At 40.5% G+C, this 19,912-nt stretch overlaps 1 protein-coding gene across 2 annotated transcripts in view; it reads right to left on the minus strand.

Annotated features, from left to right (window-relative positions):
- Positions 1–19,912, minus strand: part of PREX2 (phosphatidylinositol-3,4,5-trisphosphate dependent Rac exchange factor 2) — a 322,717-nt gene that overhangs the window by 234,230 nt on the left and 68,575 nt on the right. For both annotated transcript variants that reach the window (XM_075549599.1, XM_075549600.1), the window contains exons 2-4: positions 11,125–11,196; positions 7,203–7,325; positions 4,953–5,057 (exon numbers count right to left, since the gene is read on the minus strand). In XM_075549599.1, coding sequence (XP_075405714.1) covers positions 4,953–5,057; positions 7,203–7,325; positions 11,125–11,196 — 300 coding nt within the window. The remainder of the gene's footprint in view (positions 1–4,952; positions 5,058–7,202; positions 7,326–11,124; positions 11,197–19,912) is intronic.

Below are 19,912 nucleotides of genomic sequence, written 5' to 3' on the forward strand. Positions count from 1 at the left end.
CAACTTCAAGCTCGTCTATTGTGATTGAATGTAAAGTAGCGTCAAAATTCTTTTCCATTCAAAAAATTCATATGCATTTTTATTCAAAACATTGAATGCAGTCCTTCAAAAGTAAGTCCACTCTTTCCTCTTCTTCCCTGTGTTTACCACATGTCTTTCCTTCCAATTCCATCCTGCCTCCTGAGCAGTCCGCTTGTTCATTTCACATGACTGATTTCCGTAAGGAGTGCATCCCACTCTTGAGCTATTGCTCACATTAAAGGTCGCTCTGTGGTTCGTCTGGAAGTTGAGCCACACATTGAAGTTAGGTTCCAGGCCTGGAGAAGAGCTAAAGGCCATTGTTTCAAGGCTTAGGGTTTATACTGCTCTCTAGCAGAGCAGTAGTTCTCACAGGATGTTTCTGCACGTGTAGTGATCTGTGCTGCAAACTTACCTGTGGTGCAGTAAGCATAGGTAAAGGAGAGTTATACAAATGTCTTAGCTGTAACCAAATACCTAGGGAGAATGAGTTGCCAAGTCTGGTGACCCAGGAGACACCGAGATAAACTGCCATTTGTCTTACAGTATTGACTGGAGTCAGAATTGATTCCATTTTTGTGAGTTTTCTTTTTTGAATGTATGCTTTATATACTTCCTCCTAAGTACTGTATTAGTTACATCCTACATGTTTTATATGCCATATTCATTTTATGTCATGATATGCCATTCTAATTTTATTTCATATGGCATCCTAATTTTTTAAATTTTGTATTATGTATGAATTAGGTAGGGGTTAGCATAGCATACCACCAACTCTGCTTATCAGGTAGAGTAGACATCAAGGCATGAAAATGATCAATACTATATCTATTTTAATGCATATATATCTAATGACACAGCCCCAAACATAAAAATGAGCACTAACAGTATTGAAAGGTGAAACAGGCAATTTGGCCCTGGTGGTTGGGTATTCCCATACCTCACTATTAATAACCGACTGAACACCTACAGAAGATGGTACATAAAATCTTAACAACACTAATAGCCAAATTAACTTGGCATTTATAATGTACCCCACCCAATTGCAACAGAATATAAATTTTCAAGCTACATGGAACATTCTATTCTATAGGATAGACCATATATTAGGCCATAAAAAAGTCTCAAAGATTTAGAAGGATTTAAGGAATTTAAGGAATTAAGGAATCCAACACCAATGAAATTAAATAAATCCACACAAGAAAAAATTGGGGGGGGGGGTATGTGCCATATTGATAAATAAAACAGCCATATGTCCAAACAATAAAAAGTCTAAGATTTTTCCCTACTTTCAAACTAAGAAGTTTGCCTGCAATGCTTTCATGGGCTCTAGCAGAGGTCAGCAGACTCCTAAAGCAGTTCATTACCAAACAGCACTATGCGTTTTGAAGTCGGCTTCTAAAGCCCCAGTTCTAGCAAGGGCCATAGTAGAGGGCCAGGGGGCAGATGAGCTCATGCAGGGAGCTTCACGGCAAGAGAGGAAACTGGGGGTTAGGAGACATGAATCGTTTTATCATGGGCAGTAAGAATGGATGTCCATTTCTATGGGGTAATACAATATCTCTACCTTCCAAAGTTGCTCATGATACAAGCCCCCTTTAAAAAGTAGACCAGAACAAAGGCAATCAAATCCTCTTCTGGAAAGATCCACAGGAGTAGGAGAGTTCTGTGACCAAGTGCCTCTCCACACAAACTTCTAAATAAATAATGGAACAACTGAACCACAGAGGAAGTTAGAGTTCGATTTTTGAGACTGAAAGGAATGGAGAAGGCAACATGTGAAAATTACGGACTACAACGAAAGCAGTGGCCAGAGCAAAATCCATAGCGTTTAACACTTCGTAGTCCGACGAGAAAGGGTCTCAAACCAATTAACTAAGCTTTCCCCAAAGGAAATGAGAAAAAGACCCAAGTAAACTCAAAGAAAAGATACACTTACTCATTACTTACCAACTATCTATTACCATTATTCAACATTTTGCATTTACGACAACCGTAAAAATCTTTAATTGCCTTAAAGTCCGGTAAGGACCCATGTGTCCTGAACCCCAAGTCCTGGATCCCTCTCTCTCCAATCTTGCATGCAAATACAATCAGAGCGTGGGGAGGAACAGCTAGCAGCTGGGACGTGGGCCTTTCGCCTGCATGTATGCTTTATGGCATTCTAGAATCAGAGCTGAGCCCACAAATGAGTGACTGCCCTACCACTTTATCAGAGGTAGAACTTCAATTCAGGATGCCTTGAGAAGGCAACAGAGAGCCAAGTTTTGGACATGCAGCAGTCACTGCTACATAGACCCTGCCATCCACTGTTTGCTCATTTGGGGGCACTGGCCAAAGAGCAGTAGCCCAGAGTCTATAAATATTTTCACGGTGAGTAATAATTACGTGTGGGTAGAGGTGGTGTGGGTCCCCTCCTGGCTGCAACTCAAAGCCACATCAGCAATTCCATGGTTTTAAACATCACAATCTGACCTGCCCACTCAAAATACAGAAATCAGGGCATGGAGACAAGCAAGCTTATAAAAGAAGCTGAAGACTCATCAGGCCACCTCTGAAATGACACATGTAGCCTAAATAAAATTGCCCCATAACAACCTGGACTTTGGAACCTATGTTACTAAGGGAGGTGTGGGTGTATAATAAATATATGGTTGGAAACCAGTGAAACAGATAACAGATCATTTTTAGGGGGAAAAAGTCTACAAAATCCAATTTGGGTCTTATAAAAGGTCAACAAACTTGACATTGCTTAACTTAGACTGATCAAAAATAGAAAAGTAGGAAATTGAGAACATCAAGAAAGAATATCATTGTCAACACTCCCAAAATTAAAATGATTATAAGACAATTCAAAAAGCAACCTAATGCCAACAAACTGGACAACTTGGATAGAACTGACAAATTTCTATAAAGACACAGATTTCCTAGAATGACACAAATTACCTAAACTCATTCAGAAAAAAATAAGAAAATCCAAATAATATATAACAATTTAAAATTGTGAATTGGTTAAAAACACTTTAACCAAAAATAGTCCCTTAAGTCTTCCTAAGGGGCTAATTAAGGGTTTATTTCTTTGTTTAAAGTTTAAGATTATTTCAAGGCAATCATTTCAGGGTTTTATCTGGCCTTCCTGGCTCCAGAATACCTATATCCCCTGAAAAATAGCTCTTTACATCTTCTTGGGAATCCTGGTCAATGTAGTGGGTGAACATGACTACTACCTGCAAGCTCAGCAGTTCCAACCATCAGCCTCTCCAAAGGAGAAGAGGAACCGTTCTACTGGCCGGACAGATCGACATTCTCGGACACCCATGGAGCACTGTCCTATAGGGTCTCCATGAATCAGAATTGACTTGATATCATAGCGTTTGGAAAGTCCTCTTAAAACTAGCTATTAATTAGTAAAGAACATCTTCTTTGAGCATTATACATTTACCTATATGGTACCAAATTGACAACAGTAAATGGAAAAATTTATATAGGAAATGTATGGGCTAGTGAGTTTGTATTAATTCCCAAACCAAACCCATTGCCATTGAGTCAACGTTGATTCATAGCAACCCTTACAGGACAGAGTAGGACTGTCTCGGGGGTTTCACAAGACCGTGACTGTTGATGGCGATAAAAAGCCCCTTCTCTCTCCCATGGAGCAGCTGATTGCTTGACCTTCCCCTATCACGGCCAGATCCCGTAAGGACTCTTATGCGTTCATTAGGAAGGAACAAATCAGAAAGCGGGGGGGGGGGGGGGGGAGGGAAGGGGAAGGGAGGTCAGTGAGAACAGTTACTCAACTCAAGATATGGAATCAATATCACCTGTTGATATTCTCAAAAATAACAATAAAAACACACAACTTTTTCAATATAGTTACAATTTTAAAATAAAGACTGTTAAGAACAAGTATTAGCAAAATGATAGAGAAACTAGAAGTATCGCACATTTTTAATGGACTTAGCCTAATCATATTGGCAAACCATTTGACAGTTTTTTAATATGTTAAATATACATCGACAGTATGACCCATCAATTCAACTCTCTACCCAAGACTTACACATCAATGTTCATAGCCATGTTACTTATTTCGTTCATTAGCAAATAGCACAAAAGGTAGCACTGTCACGGAGTGGAATACAAGTCAGCAATAAAAAAGGCATGGAAACCTAACTGATACATGTCACATAAGCAGCAGAAGCCGGGCACACACAAAAATGACATGGCAGGAGTCCCTTTATTTGGAATGTCCAGAAGGGACAGATCTATAGAGATGGGAACACACATCCCTACCTAAAGGTGGGAGTGGAGACCGCCTGTAACCAGGCAAGGAGGAAATGGTGGAGGTGGTAGAACTGTCTGCAAACTGGGTTGTGGTGATAGCTCCTTCATTTGCTAGCCATCATTGAACTGTCCGCGGATACGTGTCACACGGTCCCCACTGTCCATCACACTGTCCAAGGACCTGCCCTCATATGTGCTCATTGGTGCTATTCTAAATCAATTATGAAAACTGAGTGAAGAACGTATGCAGGAGAAAGGTCAATTTAAAATTTTCCATTTCTACCACGCCCATTATTTACTTTCTTCCCGCTGTTGCCCGACTTATAGCTGTCTTTACAAAAGTAAATGAAACCCTAGAGAGCGAGGGAATACAAAAAAATGATAAACCCTATGATATAAAAGTAATAAGGACTTCTCCTAAGTGTCTTTTCTAGCTAGAAACCTGTGAGGTCTCAGGAATAATTCCTAGGCCTATGTAAGCTTATCCTAACTCTCACTTCTTAAGTTTATTGAATAACTCTAGTTTCCTAGCATGGCTATGTTTTGTTTTTGTTTTTTAAAAGGTGTACGTAGACTTTCACACCACATTAACGCTATTTCCTGTACCTACCAAGAAATAACAGCATGAAATAAGCATGTAAATCTGTACTTACCAAGAGAAAGGTCCGGATTGTTCTTATTTTGTTAAGCTCAAGAAGCAATTTCTGTGCCTTCTCGTGGTTGCTACAATACTCATCATAGATACGAAACTTGTCTCTCTGTGAATTCAAGTCAGAAGAAAAACCTAATCATTTGACTACCCATGAAACTGTCAGCTCTGTGAGGTTCAAACATACAGGTTATTATGTGTTCACTGTCTCCAGACCTATACTGTGTGCAAAATTTTAAATAGGTTTATGTTCCCTGGTCTCTGAAGAATAACATCTTGCAATGGAAACATGCATAATTATAGTCCAATATGATGGCGGCAAGGAGTAGCAACACAGGGAATATACTTGGTACTCAAATCTATCTTGTCAGCATGATCCAAATACGTCCGGAAAGGGGAATTGGCCCTGAGGAAGGTCCACAGAGATGAGGAGATGCCCCCATGATTTGCAGGCAGAGAGAGGGGAGAAGGTTACTTTTGGCTGAGGGAAAGCACTTGTCAGAGCCCCGTGGAACAGAGGGGTACAGCACCCGAGACTTCACATATGGCCATCTGGGTTATCAGGAAGAAAGACACTGACACATCAGAAGTGAATCAAAAGGGGGAAAACGTGACTAAGACAATCATATACTTTAGTCAAGAGACTACACGAGCATCTAAGAGAGATAGGTGTTTTAAAAAACAAAGGCATGGTCGCTAGTTTCAAACAGTTGCCCGGTTGTAAAGGATTAACAATCCTAAACAACTCCAAAACACAAAACTAGGACAAGTCGGTGTAAATTTCCAGTGCAGTGATAGGCAGACTCAATGTTTCTTTGCAAATGGAAACCAACTAAACATGCTTCACGGGTGATACACAGGAGGCCGTTTCAAAAGGAATTTCTCCCTCCTGGGCCCTACCTACCTTCCACGTGTTAAGATTTTCTCAGAGTGGTTATGATCACTCTTCATCAAAACAGTGTCAATAAAAACAGGGGGAAATTGATCTCCTGTTAGAACAAAGTGTATCCTTGGAGGAAAAAATTAAGTGTTATCTTAGATAGATGGTAAAGAATGGATTGAGTCACTTATCTGAAGAACCAGAAGGAAGCAAACTTCAAAGATCGTTTAGCTAAATTCATGGATGACAGATTCACAATGTGTTACTCTGGAAATGGATGGCAGGGTGCAAAATTCCCGTGTGCAGCCTCTGGACTGAACTAGCACCTGCTCCAACTGGCAGGATGGCCCAGATCTTTCTTTAAAGGGAACAGGCTCCAGTTAGTGGACATATACATGTCTAGCTCACAGCCAACAAGGAAAATATAGCCTGATCTTCCTGTGCCCACGGGGCTTCTTTCTACATTTCCTTTAGGCACCTTTACAGACTACTCTCCACCTGTTAATCTGGCATATACAGATTTCTACGTGTATATACCTTCCTACATACTTAAATATGAGTATCTCTATAAAAACTAGATAAAAATGTAATTTGTGATCTGTGACACTATTCTATATTACACTTTAAAACAGAACATTAATTGTGTAGCGCTTTGAAAATAAATGCACTTAAATTGGTGTTCTAAAGACCAGACATCAGTGTCACAGTACTATCAGTAGCAGTCATTCTTTATTTTTATGTTTTGGACTTACCGGATGGCTTTTTACTTTGCATATCTATTATATAATCAATTCCACCTAGCATATAAAAATATGAAAATAGTCACACAAGTAGGGATAAGAGATTTGAATTAAAAGGCATACTGGCTGATTATTCTACACCACTGAGTACAACCTTCTGGGTAATCATCGATTCCTGAATAGGAATTCAGCTAGGGGCGAAGAGCGCCTGAAGTCCCTCATTTTGCGCACCTCCGTGTTTGTCGAAATAAAACATTTGAAGAGGTTCAGTGCACCATAAACACATCATGACTTGCAGCCTCAAAAAAAAAATCTTCTGAGTTTGAGGGACCCATAAATATCCACTCATTATAAACAACCTGAATATTCATTAGAATTCAAAGCTAGATATGATGGAAGGACTAATGTGTGGGAACAAGAAGAGGCTGCTTATTCTCCACTGAATAAAATGGATTATGTGAGGCATTCTTCCACTTCCTGGCTCTAACTAGATTTGTGGCGGCCTTAAAGGCCCCAGACTCTTGGTGCCAAGTTAACGTCTAACATGAAAACCCCCCACACTGCTATGGCAAGAGCTAAACCTGAGCACACAGGGGGGCCGAGGTTGTAACATAATCATAAAATTGTATCCTACAAAGTGTAGAAAGCAGGTCCCAACTTCTTGCTGCGCATTAGGTTCAGGTTGCAAGCATTCTTCGACGACGTGTAAAAATTCTTTATGAACAGCCAGGATCTCTTCAATGTTCGAGAAGAGCGTCTGCAAGACAACACAGGCATAAGTGCGCGCTCCAGGGAAGCGCGGGGAAGGAAAAGGAATCCTGGGAGAGGATTGCCCCTGGCCTCTGGGGCTTCTGATTGCCGCCAGTAGACGCCCACTGCGGACAACCATGTGCGTCAGAGTAGAACTGCGCCCCACAGTTCCCGCCAGCTGGCTTTTCCCAAGTGGATCTTTCGGAAAGTGGGCCTTTCTTCCAAAGGGTCTCTGGATGAACCTGAACCTTCGGCTGTCAGTTAGCAGTGAGCATGTGATCCGACTGTCCCACCCAGGCACTCTCCGTGGTGAACCACTCACAAGCACCCCACCCTCCTCTTATTGCTCATCCTGTGGACCTCCCTCACAGGAGTCTAGAACCTGGCTCCCAGGGAAAACCCTAATGGGCCGAGACCAAGCACGGTCGCCCCACCCCTTTTGCCTAAGAAGGCTGTGTGGGCGTACTTGATGGCACAATTCTGGAAAAAAAGCCTTTTTTTGCTCCGAAAGACACCCTGGCATAGGGAGCCCTTTTCAACCCTCTGGAAGGTGCAGTAGATGGAAGTGGCGCTGGGACAGACTCCTATTTCAGTCCTGAAGGAACCAGCCCAGAAGCAGAGCTGATTCCTAGATAGGGGATGAAATTGCTACAGAATAGCAACCAATCTTCAGAGTCTCACTGAGTCACCAATTCTGAAACTTCTCTTCTGCCCAGAAATCCCACTATGCAAACTAAAGTATGGTCAAGTCAATTTGAGCAATAAAGTTTCCTTTACTCGTGAAAAATGCATCCTAACTAAAAAGTTCTCATAGAATTTGAAAACTATTCATTAATCTGAGAGGGAAAGAAATAGCATTAATGAATATCAGACCCTACAAAAATCACTAAAATATGAATATTTCAACAAGTCTATGGGAAATACCCATTATATCGACCTTTGAATGTCAATTTTCAGATTTTGCTTTTCATAAAAAAGTAACTTGGTATGAAAAAATAAATATCAATAGGAATATTTACCTTTGGGATAAATAGTAATGATTATTGTGTCATTCATTTTCACTTGTTCTCTTGAAGTGCCTTCGAATCATTTCCAACTCACAGTGACCCTATGTACAACAGAAGAAAACCATGCCTGGTCTGGTGCCAGCCCACAAATGCTGTCTCAGCTCACTGATGGTCACCACTGTGTCACCTCATCTTGGTGAGATGTCCCTCATTTGGGCTGACGATGTCCTTCTCCAGGCACTGGCCTCTTCTGATGACATCTCCAACGGCTCTCAGAAGCCTCACCATCCTGGCTTCTGAGGAGGATTTTGGCTTGACTTCTTCCCAACACAGATTTGCTCATTTGCCTATCCCTCCCTCCATAGTGCTGTCAATATCCATCAGTAAAACCGTAATTCAAATGTGCCAATCCTCCTGCAGACGTCCGCATACATCGCACAATGTTCACATGCATGGCTGTCATATGAGGCTGCTGAAAATAGCATGGCATGAATCAGGCACCTCTTAGTCAAAGGACATCAAAGTGACATCCTTGCTCTTCAAACTTTAAAGAGGGCTTGTGTAGCAGAATGTTCTCTGTTTCAGTGACTCCCCCACTTCCATGAGGGTTGATTATAGATCCAAGTAAAATGAAATACCGACAACTTACAGTTTGTCCCCTATCAAGGTGTTGTCCATTGGTCCAGTTGTGAGGATTCTGGTGTTCTTTATATTGAGTTGTTGTTTTTTTCATCAGCAAGTGTTTCAAGTCTGCTTTGCTGTAAGCAAACAAAGACGTGGCCTCTGCGTATTCAGGTTGTTACAGTCTCCCTTCCACCTGACTCCTTCTCCGCACAGAGCCCAGCTTCTCCAGTCATTCTCTCAGCATTACATGGAATAAGTAGGTGAAAGGGCACAAGCCTGAGCCACACTTTCCCTGATTTTAAACCATGCCCATGCAGTATTGACTCCTTCTTTTCTGGATGAACAGCTATGTCTTGGTCTGTGCAAAGCCCTCATGGCAACATGAAGTGTTCTCGAATTCCCCCTTTTCAATCCATAGTTCATTGTGATATGAAATGTCTAATGCCTCTTCAAAATGAATAAAACAGAAGTAAATATCTTTCTAGTACTTTTTGCTGATCTATCTGATAGCAACAATGATGTCCCTAGTTCCAAGTACTGTTCTGAATCCAGCAGGAATTTCTGGCAGCTCCCTGTCCATGCACTGCTGCAGCCATTGTTGAACAATCTTCTGCAAAATTTTACTTGTAGGTGTATTGTGTATATTGCCCAATCATTTCTGCACCCTGTTGAGTCATTTTTCTTTGGAAAGGGCACAAATATGGGATCTCTTCCACTCAGTTGGCCAGGTGGCTGTCTTCCAGATTGCTTGGCATAGACAAACGAGGACTTCTATTGCTTCAACAGCTTTTGAAACATTTCCATTGATAATGCATCAATTCCTGGAGCCTTTTCACTACTGCCTTGAGTGACGCTTGGACTTCATCAATACTATTCATTCTTGATCATACGCTACCCCTTGAAATGGTTGAATGTCAATCAAATACTTCGGTGCAGTGACTCCGTGTATTCTTTCATCTTTATTTAATGCTTCCTGCAGAGTTCTACATTTTTTCCATAAAATTCTTCAGTATTCCAACTCAAGGCTTGAATTTTTACTCAGCTATGATACACTTAGCATATTCCTCCCCTTTTAGTTCTCGAACTCCAGGTCTTTGCACATTTCATTTAATATTTTACTCTGTCTTTTCAAACTGCCCTTTGAACAGTTCTGTTCAGCTATTTTACTTATTATTTCTTCCATTTGCTTCATCTACTCAATATTGAAAAGCAAGTTTCCAAGACTTTTCTGAATCTACTTTGGTCTTTTCTTGCTTTCTTGTCATTTTAGTTAACTTCTACTTTCTTCCAGTATGAAGTTCTTAATGTCATCCTGCAATTGGCTGGTTTTCTGTCATTAGTATTCCATCTGTTCTTAAGATAAACTCTAAATTCAAGGAGGATGTAATCAAGGTCAGCAGTTGGCTCCTGTGTACTTGTTTTATTTCTCTTCAGCTTCAATTCCAACTTGCATATTAGTAATTGATGTTCCACAGAAAGATGATAGCCTTATGTTAACTGATTATATTGAACTTCTCCATTATCTCTTTGCTTAGGTGTAGTCCATTGATTCCTGTATAAACCATCTAGTGAGATTCACATGTATAATCACTGTTGGTGTTGTTGATAATAGGTATTTGCAAGGAGAATATTATTGGTCATTCAAAATTATATCATCATTTTTTTACTTATTATTGCTAACTTCTCAATTTTGATTGCCAAAAATTGAAAAGAAGCTCCTTCAACATGTGTTCCTTGATTTAAACTATATTAAGTGGCATTTCTGAACCAAGAGACCAGTCAACTCCAGTTTTCCTTCAGTGCTAATGGACATTGGACATTTAGCTTGCTCACGACCAGCCTCTCTCATATTTCTTCAGCCATCATTTTACACATTGACCAGCTCCCTCCTTTCTCATGGGCAGGAAGATTGTAAGTCTCCCATGTATTTTCCTCCTCTTTCCAAAGCACTCCACCTCCATCACAAAGTATTTTCCTCTCATTTATGTCATCCTTTTAGTCTCCTGTTTCCCCAAACATGAGTTGCCTATTTTTTAATTATCACTAACGCAAGTGACTGGCACAAGATTTATTTTGCAAGGAAGACACTCTGAATACTTCTGAAGTAACATCTCACAGTAAAATTGTATCTAACAGAAACTCATGCCTGGCTCAAAGGCAAACTGTACCACTCACCTTCACTGTTTCTTCTGTTACATTTTTGTCAACTTTGGATACAGCACACTGGTTCATCCGGTGTAAGAATGCCTGCAGGGAACACGAAAGGGCATTATGAAGTTCACAGGGGGATATGATCACAATCACTTTCTATCAGGAGCAAGATCTGGTGATTCATCAGAACCTCTTGTTTACTGGGAATAAAAGTTTAACAATCTGATTGTTGAGAATAATAATTTGTCATACAAAGTGAAACATATTCGGTATCGGTGCTCTACCTGGGAATCTTTGCAGTGTTCTGGCAGAGTCTAAACTGTAGAACCCAGTATGTAAGAACAAAATTCATCCACCAGGATACAAAAAGAATATCATAAGATGTTCTTCTAAGGCTTGTAAAGTCCAAAAGGAGCAAAACATATTCTTTAAAACAGTACTTCTAATTTTAAAAAAGGGCCATAAATTCTGATTTGCATCCTTATAACTGAGAGAGCTGTGTGTATGGGGTCACGGTGGGGTGGTGCTTTCCATGACTGCCAATAATCATTTCCAAGATTGACCCTTCCTGGAAGAATTAGAGAATTTTCTTTTTTCGCCATCCTTTATTTTGAGGAAGGCAGAATTTGTATTTCACAAGTAAGATCAGAGCCTTTCAGAGTTCTATTGTTAGGTAATTAAGTTCACTACAATTGTTCATATATTTCTACTTTTTTAAAGATAGTTGCCTTGGAATGAATTTCACATATTATACAATATAATCACGCATCCACATTAAGATCTACACAATCATCATGACAATAAACTTCAGAGCATGGTCTTTTCATACTCATTGTTGTTTACACCCCATTCCCCCATCCTTCCCTGCCAGGACCCCAGGCAATTATCAATCCAATTGATCGACCTCTCCTGATTTCATATACAGAAAATCATAAAAAGCACAAACAGGAAGCAGACAAACCTATATCAACCCAAAAAACAATGATTAGACAAAACATAGATAAACCTCAATCAAAAAGAAAACAGAATATGTTTTTTAATGTGACAACTTTAAAGTGAGTCAGAAATGAGAACAACTGATAGCATATTTTAATCTGTTTCTGCCATACTGGACTATACAGTGCTGTCTGCCTGGTGGCAAGATCAGAGGGGACTCACTGGAAGCTCGGTCCTTGTGGGGACCTTGCAAATTGATTTGGGGCTGCCATTGTCATCTGCAGCTTTGTGAAAACTGGGTGTTCAGAATTTAAACTCTAATACCATTTTCTCCATTGGATTTGGACTTTATTATCTATAATTCTTGGATTACGTGCTTCTTCCATGTGGACTAATTTGACGCCTCATTTAGATGGCTACTTATTTGAAAACACTCCTTTAAAGACCCCAGACACCATTCTTTCTAATAGCTGGGCACCATCTGGCTTCTTCACCACACTTTCCTGCAGCACCCACATCTTCAATGAGCTATCTCTTCATGAGGGCGAACATCCAACAGAGATATGTCACAAGAACACCTTGTCTGGTTAAAAACTAGATTTAAATGGCTCAATTCTCCTCTTCCATTCTCTATTGTATTATTAAGCATTGTCTTCCTGAGGGGAAGTTGCCTCTCCTAGTTTACGCACCCTCATCTTGGTGAGAATTTCTCGGAAGGCTCACTTATCACTTTTGTTGGGGTGTCTGTTGATTTGGGGCTGTAAGCACAATGTTGTAAGGCAGCAACTGAATGGTGTTCTCCTTCTTCCCCATCTTGAAAAACGAACGCCAGCTGATAGCAAAAGTTTCCAGTTATTTCCAACTTACGTAGGCCCTATTTGTTTCAGAGTAGAGCTATACTCTACATGGTATGGAATGACTGATCCTTCCTAAGGAGATCACCACACATTTCTTCCAAGGTACTTCTGGGTAGACTCAAACCTACAACCTTTTGGCTAGCAGCAATACCCAGTGCCTTTGAGGGTTAGGTGAGATATTTTTGCCAAAAAAAAAAAAACCAAACAGCTGAATGAGTTGTCTATATTAGGCCATAAAGATGAAAATGTATATGGGGAAAAGAGAAAAAAATTTCCATCTGGCAAATAGTTTTATGTCATTTGACAAAAAGGTGGGAGCATTTTTCCCTTGCCTATCTTGGGGATATTGCTTACTTCCTGCCAAGTGAAGTTATGACATCAAAACCCACCCACCCTTTAAACATCTCTGTGAGCACCTGAACACTGCATTGAATTAGAAAGAAAATGTTTCAGAAATGTTGATGGCAACATATGTACACGTCTGCTTAATACAATTGAATGATGGATTGCTAGAAGATTTCTAAGAGACATCCCCAATAAAATGAATAATAAAAATAATTCAGTGTTATGTGATATTTACAGAGTAAAAAGTCAACCCATGATTGTTCATAATGTTCAAAAATAATCACGTGCAACGTATTGCTGTCAAATTATTTAACACTACATTGTCTTAGGGCAAATTAACAATATGCCTCAATACTGTAAACAGACATTCTCTGTAATTTAGCTATACTATTTCTAAGAATACATCTCAAGAAAATATTCAAACAAAGGTTTTCATGGTCTTAACTGCAAAAATGGGAAATTGGCAGGAGCCTAAGTATCCACCAATAAGGGAATCTCTCTATATAATAAGGCACATCGACATATAGCAGAGATATACTATAGGAAAATATAATTATAAGTAAAATGTGATGAAAATTTATACATATGTCTGAGTATAAAATTCGCTGAATTAAAAAATTTACTAAGTGTAATACTTAATAGGTGTGTGAGGCATGCATATTCATAAAGTCATATGTATCATGACAATGGGTGTTCATACTGAGAAAAAATATTAGGGGTACCCTCCCCCAAATGGGGAAAAGCTCCGCTGGTACCTATTTTTCTGCTAGGAGAGCATGCAGCAGCTTTCCCTGCTTAGGGCGCCCACTCGCGTCTCCTGAGAAGGTTCTCTCTGGTCACAGTGAGTTTTGGTAAAAGCAGTTTCACTTTAACTCTTTCTTTAGGATGGCCGAGTTCAGAGAAGGGAGTGCCGCTGTGAAATGGGTTTCCTCCTTGGGAGAATGCCGCCGCAACTGCTGTGATGTTGAAGGCAGCTTGCAAGGACAGCACTATGGGCAACACTCACGTGTGCGAGGACTTTCCTCATTTCAAAAAAGGTGAAATGTCAATTGATGACAAACCTCGTTCTGGACGTCTGTCAACTTCCCAAATGGATGAAACCTTGACAAGATTTATTCCCTTGTGCTTGAAGACCGGCAGTGGATCATTGAAGAGGAGGGCAAGTTGTCCGGGCTGTCTTGAAGCTTGGGTCAGCAAATTTTAACAGAAGATTTGGGAAAATATTCAAACCAAGGCTTTTCCAAACCATTCTGAAATGACACACACTTTTTCCAAGGTCATTACTGGTGAGGAGACAAGGTGCTATTCTTACCAGGCTGAAAGCAAACGTCAATCAAGCCAGTGGAAGCCACCATTGTCACCTAGCTCTAAAAAGAGATCATCAAGTGAAGTCAAAGATCAAGAAAATGCTCTTTTGTTCTTGTGATATGAGGGGGTAAGTGTACTTGGAGTTCCTTCCACCAGGTCAGACTGTTAATCAAGCTTTCTCTTTCAGAGTTCTGAAAAGATTGTCTAACAGTGTGCTGCCAAAAAAGGCCTGATTTGTGGCAGGTTGGGAACTGGATTTGCCACCACGACAGTGCACCTGCTCATGCAGCCGTAGAAGTGCGCCAGTGTTTGGCAAAATCTGCATGCCTCTCTTGCCTTACACACCTGACTCACCTGACCTCGCTCCATGATGATGGGCAATCTGACGACATAGAAGAGGGGGGAAAAAAACAAATGAGGGAGGTGCTGTCAGCCATCCAAATAGATGAGCTTCGATAATGTGTCCAAGAATGGAATCACAGACTTGACAAATGTCGTTAGTACAATGTATTTAGTATAAATATATTTAGTGAAATTTTGGTTTGGGTGGGCACCCCTTGTATGTCTCCTGTCCAAAATGCAAACAGTGGTTCTATCCGGTGGTACGATTACATGTGTTTTCTGCATCGTTTCTAATTTCAGAACGTGACCATGTTATAACACTTAGGGAACTTAAATAATTCAAAAGAAATAAAATAAGCAAGCCAAAGGTCTCATACCTAGCATTGGCTTCAGCATATTCTTTGCTCAGAATTCAACTAGATCGTAATTCAGATTCCATAGCTTCAAAATCCTTTAAGTATAATTTCCCCAACTTCTTAATTTCAACTAAATTAAATAAAGAGACATTTTCAAATTGGATGTAACCTCATTTCTTTTAAACACTATGCAATTATTTGAACTGTTATCTAGAGTTAGGTACAATTGAGGATGTAAAGAGATTTTGAATATTTGAACTTGAAGTGTCTGTTTTAATTAACATTATTATTTTGTTTAACTTTTAGCATTGGTGAAAGTTTTCTTGGACATTTTCCCATCTCCTGGAACATGTCCTTTAGCTCTTTCCATCTAGTCTTAAAGCTATGTGGTTGACTGTCTAGTTTACATTTTATAGAAAGCCAGCAGCCTCTCATGCAAGCAAAGCTTAAACTTCGCTTCTATATTTGTAAATATCTTCTTCGTTACCCAAACTCAGTGACATTTTGAAACCAATAAATTGAAGCTACGAGGTAGTGTGGCTCCACTTCCGGTAGCATGGCTTTATGAAAGGCCATTGGAGGAAACTGTGAGGTCAGCTTCTGCAAAGACTTCCAGCCGGGGAAGCCCTATGGGTGATGCTCGCCTGTCCAACAGGATGACTATGAGGAAGAACAGACTCAATGGCTGTGTTTTCTGTTTGTTGTGTTGTGTTCTATTCTACCACTTGTAGCTTTTGTTCAGGTGCAGATCCGATAGGCCTCTTCCAGAAGAACTGGCCCAGCCCATTGGTTTGTTTAACAGTTTTATTGGGCTATAATTGACATAGTACACAATTCAACAGTTCAATCACCACAGCAACTAACTTCGTGACAGTTTCTTCCTTCTTGTACCCATTGGTGCTGACTTCCCACTCCCCTCCCTTCGTGCCCCAGGTAATTACTAATCTTGTTGCTGTCTTCAAATATCCACCCATCCAGGCTTCCCAAAACAGGAAAACAAACAAAACACAGACCAAATAAAAGAAAAAATAATAAAGGACATAGGACCCAGGACCCTATAAAACTGAGTAAAAACACAAACTTAATGGTAACAAGTAAAGCATAAGGGGAAAAGCAGGTGCACTTCTTTCACCTGCACTTTCAACTCTGGTTGTCTCTGTGCAATTGCCCTTTCTTTAGCCACCTGAAATTTCTGATACCTGCTCTTTTTCCAGAAGACCTTCCACCAATAAAATCACATTGTGAGGGGCTGAGAATGCTGAAGGTTAGGGAGCTAAAGACACAAGGGTACCAGATGAGGTCAACCAAATGCACTGGGCACAGCTGAGGCTCGTAGATGCACCCGTGTGCACATTGCAGTCTGAATCAATTGAGCATCGATTCCTCCCCTTCTGTCCAGGCTCTACCCCCATTCAGAGTAGGGTTCTTCATACACTTTCTCCTTAATGTGCTCCATGCTTTATTATCTTACTATAATTTGGTGTGTCCATTTATGTTAAAGGTCATACACTCTCTAAAGTCTAAGAAAGCTAAAAATGTCATAGATTCAGTTACGACTAAGAAATCCAAAGGAATACAATTCGGAATGGTACAATAGGAAAATGATAGCAGGCCCCTTTCGCCTGGTCAGCTAATCAGCTGCTTCTTGTCCTAACGCAGAAGGAAATCAGAGTTCACTGCTATATTTTAATCCCAGAATACATTTCCTTTCTTTACCATTTTTAGGCACCAAATGATACCTTTTAGCTCATTTTTCACCTTTTCACTCTTTGCATTAATCTCAAAATCTCCACAGATAATAACGCTTTATACTAGGTACCTGATCCCAAAGGAAATGTCATAATATCATGTAGGCACTTAACTAAATTACACTTATAAAAAGTCTACCTGTACAATGATCTAGCAGCAATCTGTCACCTAGAAAATGTGGCTATTTCAGGTGGATAGAGATGAGTAATTTCCTACCTAAAGGTGAAGGGGTGAAAACTCAAGAAAGGGAACAAAATAGCACAGTCTCATTTCAGAAAAATGAATTGATAATAATGAAGAGTGAATCTTTCCCCTTGTCCTTTCTGAATTTAAAATCTTATCACATCACAATTCTTAGGAAGACAAGAGTTTTGTTTTGTGCTCCCTTAGCAAAAAGTGAAGTCCTGAGAAATGATAGTCTTGCCACTTGTCTTGAGCACTTGGTTGGCACCTGAAAACCAAACTCACTCCATTGAATGGATTCTGACTCAGAGAGACCCAATAGAATATAACTCCCCCTGTGAGTTCCCAAGACCAAATCTTGGTTGGTAACTATCCCATGTGCTATGGAAGCATGGAGATGTCAATGTCAATGCTACTTTTCCTCCTTGTGCAACCACTCCGATCAGATCAGTGCTATATCTGATGGGAAGGAAACTGGGGGGATTTAAAGTACCATCTCTTGGCCATGGAGTAGCTGGAGAGTGCGCACTGCTGACTTTGCAGCTAACAGCCCAGTGTCTAATGCCCGAGCCCCTACGGCTCCCTAGGTGGATACTGGTATTACCATTTGATGGATGGAGAAGACTGGAGCAAGCTTAAGTCTGGCAGGAGAATCTGTATATGTGTTGGCTATATTGAATTTTAGCTACTTCTGACCAGTTAAAGGAGTCCTGGTAGCATAGATCACTAAGTGTTGGATTGCTAACCACAAAGTTGGTGGTTCAAACCCACCAACTGCTCTGTGGGAGAAAGAGATGGCTACCTGCGTCCTGTAAATCTTCACAGTCTTGGAAACCCTTTATGGGGTCTCTATGGATCAGAATTGGTTCGATGGCAGTGGTTTGGCTTTTTTATGTGAGGGTAATTGAGCGATCTCAAGCAGCTGTTAGCAGAGGATCTGAGATGACATCAGAGCTACAGAACAGAGCTGAAGACGTGGGTCATGGAAAATGTACATATGAAGAAGAGATAGCCAATCCGTATGTTGGAGTGTGGAGACAGAGATCGTGAATGACCCAGGAAAGACCCTGGGGGACTTCAACATTTGGAAAGTGTGCAGAAAGGGGCGCAATAACAACCACGGAGCCTAAGAAAAGGCTTCCAGTGTGGTAGGAAGAAAGGCAATGTACTGGCGCCACAAAGGGCCCAAGACATGGTTTCAAGAAAAAGGGAGTGGCCATCTGCTTTGAATAAAGTAAGGCAAAACTCAATGACTCTCGGTAGTCCAGTGAGTTGTATTCTATAAAGCAAAAATAAAGAAACAACCCACAGTCGCCCGTCCAGTCATTTCCTACAGGTGCAGCCCTATAGGATAGGGTAGAACTGCCCTGAGGGTTTCCAGGATTGTCAATGGTTTAGGAAGACACATGTGTCTTCCACAGAGTGGCTGATAGATACCAAATGCTGATTGGCAGCCAGGTGCTTAAACCAGGACTTTCTTCTTTTTCTTTTTGTGCGCGTGCCAGAGAGAGAGAGAGAAAGAGAGAAAGAGAGAGAGAGAGAGAGAGAGAGAGAGAGAGAGCGCCAATACAGTTGCAAGAATATTTTCACAAAGAGATGACTTCCCCACAGCTGTCCTTAGGTACCGTGGACTCATACCTGACTCACAACGACCCTAAGAATGACACACTGCCCAGTCACAATTGTCCCAGTGTTTGAACCCACTGATGCAGCTCTTGAGGAATTCCACCTTGTCAAGGGCATGCTTGTAAATCATGAAGATGGACTCAGAAAGTGAGTCACTGGTGCTCTTGGCCAGAAAACTACCAACAGGTTGAGGGAGAAATGATGAATGAGAAAATGGAGCTAGTAATCATAGACCAATTTAAATATGTTTTGGCTGAGAAAAATTGCTACAAGAGCTAACTAGTGAGAGGTGGACTTGGATCTAGGGATAGTTTATTTTTTAAGCTGGAAAATACTATGCCAATTCACCCTTCAAAATTCATATAATGTTCCCTTCATAATCTCTCTGTCCAAAAAACCAAACCCACTGAACTGAGTTGATCCCAACTCCTCATGCCCCTCCACAGGGTGTCTGAAGCCTTGGACATCAGTGAAGCAGCAGCTAGCCTTGTCTTTCTCTGCAAAGCAGCTGGTGAGTTTCAACGTCCAGCCTTGCAGTTGGCAGTCCAAGGTTTACCAATGGCACCTAGTTCCCTGCATATCACTTTTCTGAACGCCTAATAATTCCCAACTTTGTTTTGAGTGGAAGTGGCTCCTTTAGCATGAAAAAATAGCATTAAAGTACTAAAATCTGTAAATACATATTAACAATAAATTACTAGAAAAGAATAAATATGCTACACATGAGGCAATCTTTTAAGGAAGTGATTCTTAAACATTTTAGTCTCAGACATTTTGAACACTGAAAAATTATGGACAACCCCAAGAGTTTTAGTTCATGTGTGTTACAGCAGTGCTTAATATATTGGAAAATAAAGTTTAAAATTATTTTAACTATAATTCCATGGCATCATGCTTGCTAAAGAAAAAGTTCAGTGAACAAGAGGAAGACCTACAATAAGACCAGGAAATCCATGGCTGCAACAATAAGCTCACACTTAACAATTGTGAGGATGAGGCAGGACCAGGCCGTGTATCAACAAGGATCTGCATGAGTCAATTCAATTCAACAGAGCCTGTGACAGTTACATAGTCTCTGGAAGTTACATAGTCAACTGGAAGGTACAAAGA

This window comes from Tenrec ecaudatus, chromosome 5 (genome assembly GCF_050624435.1).
Source record: "Tenrec ecaudatus isolate mTenEca1 chromosome 5, mTenEca1.hap1, whole genome shotgun sequence".
Classification (NCBI taxonomy): Eukaryota; Metazoa; Chordata; class Mammalia; order Afrosoricida; family Tenrecidae; genus Tenrec; species Tenrec ecaudatus.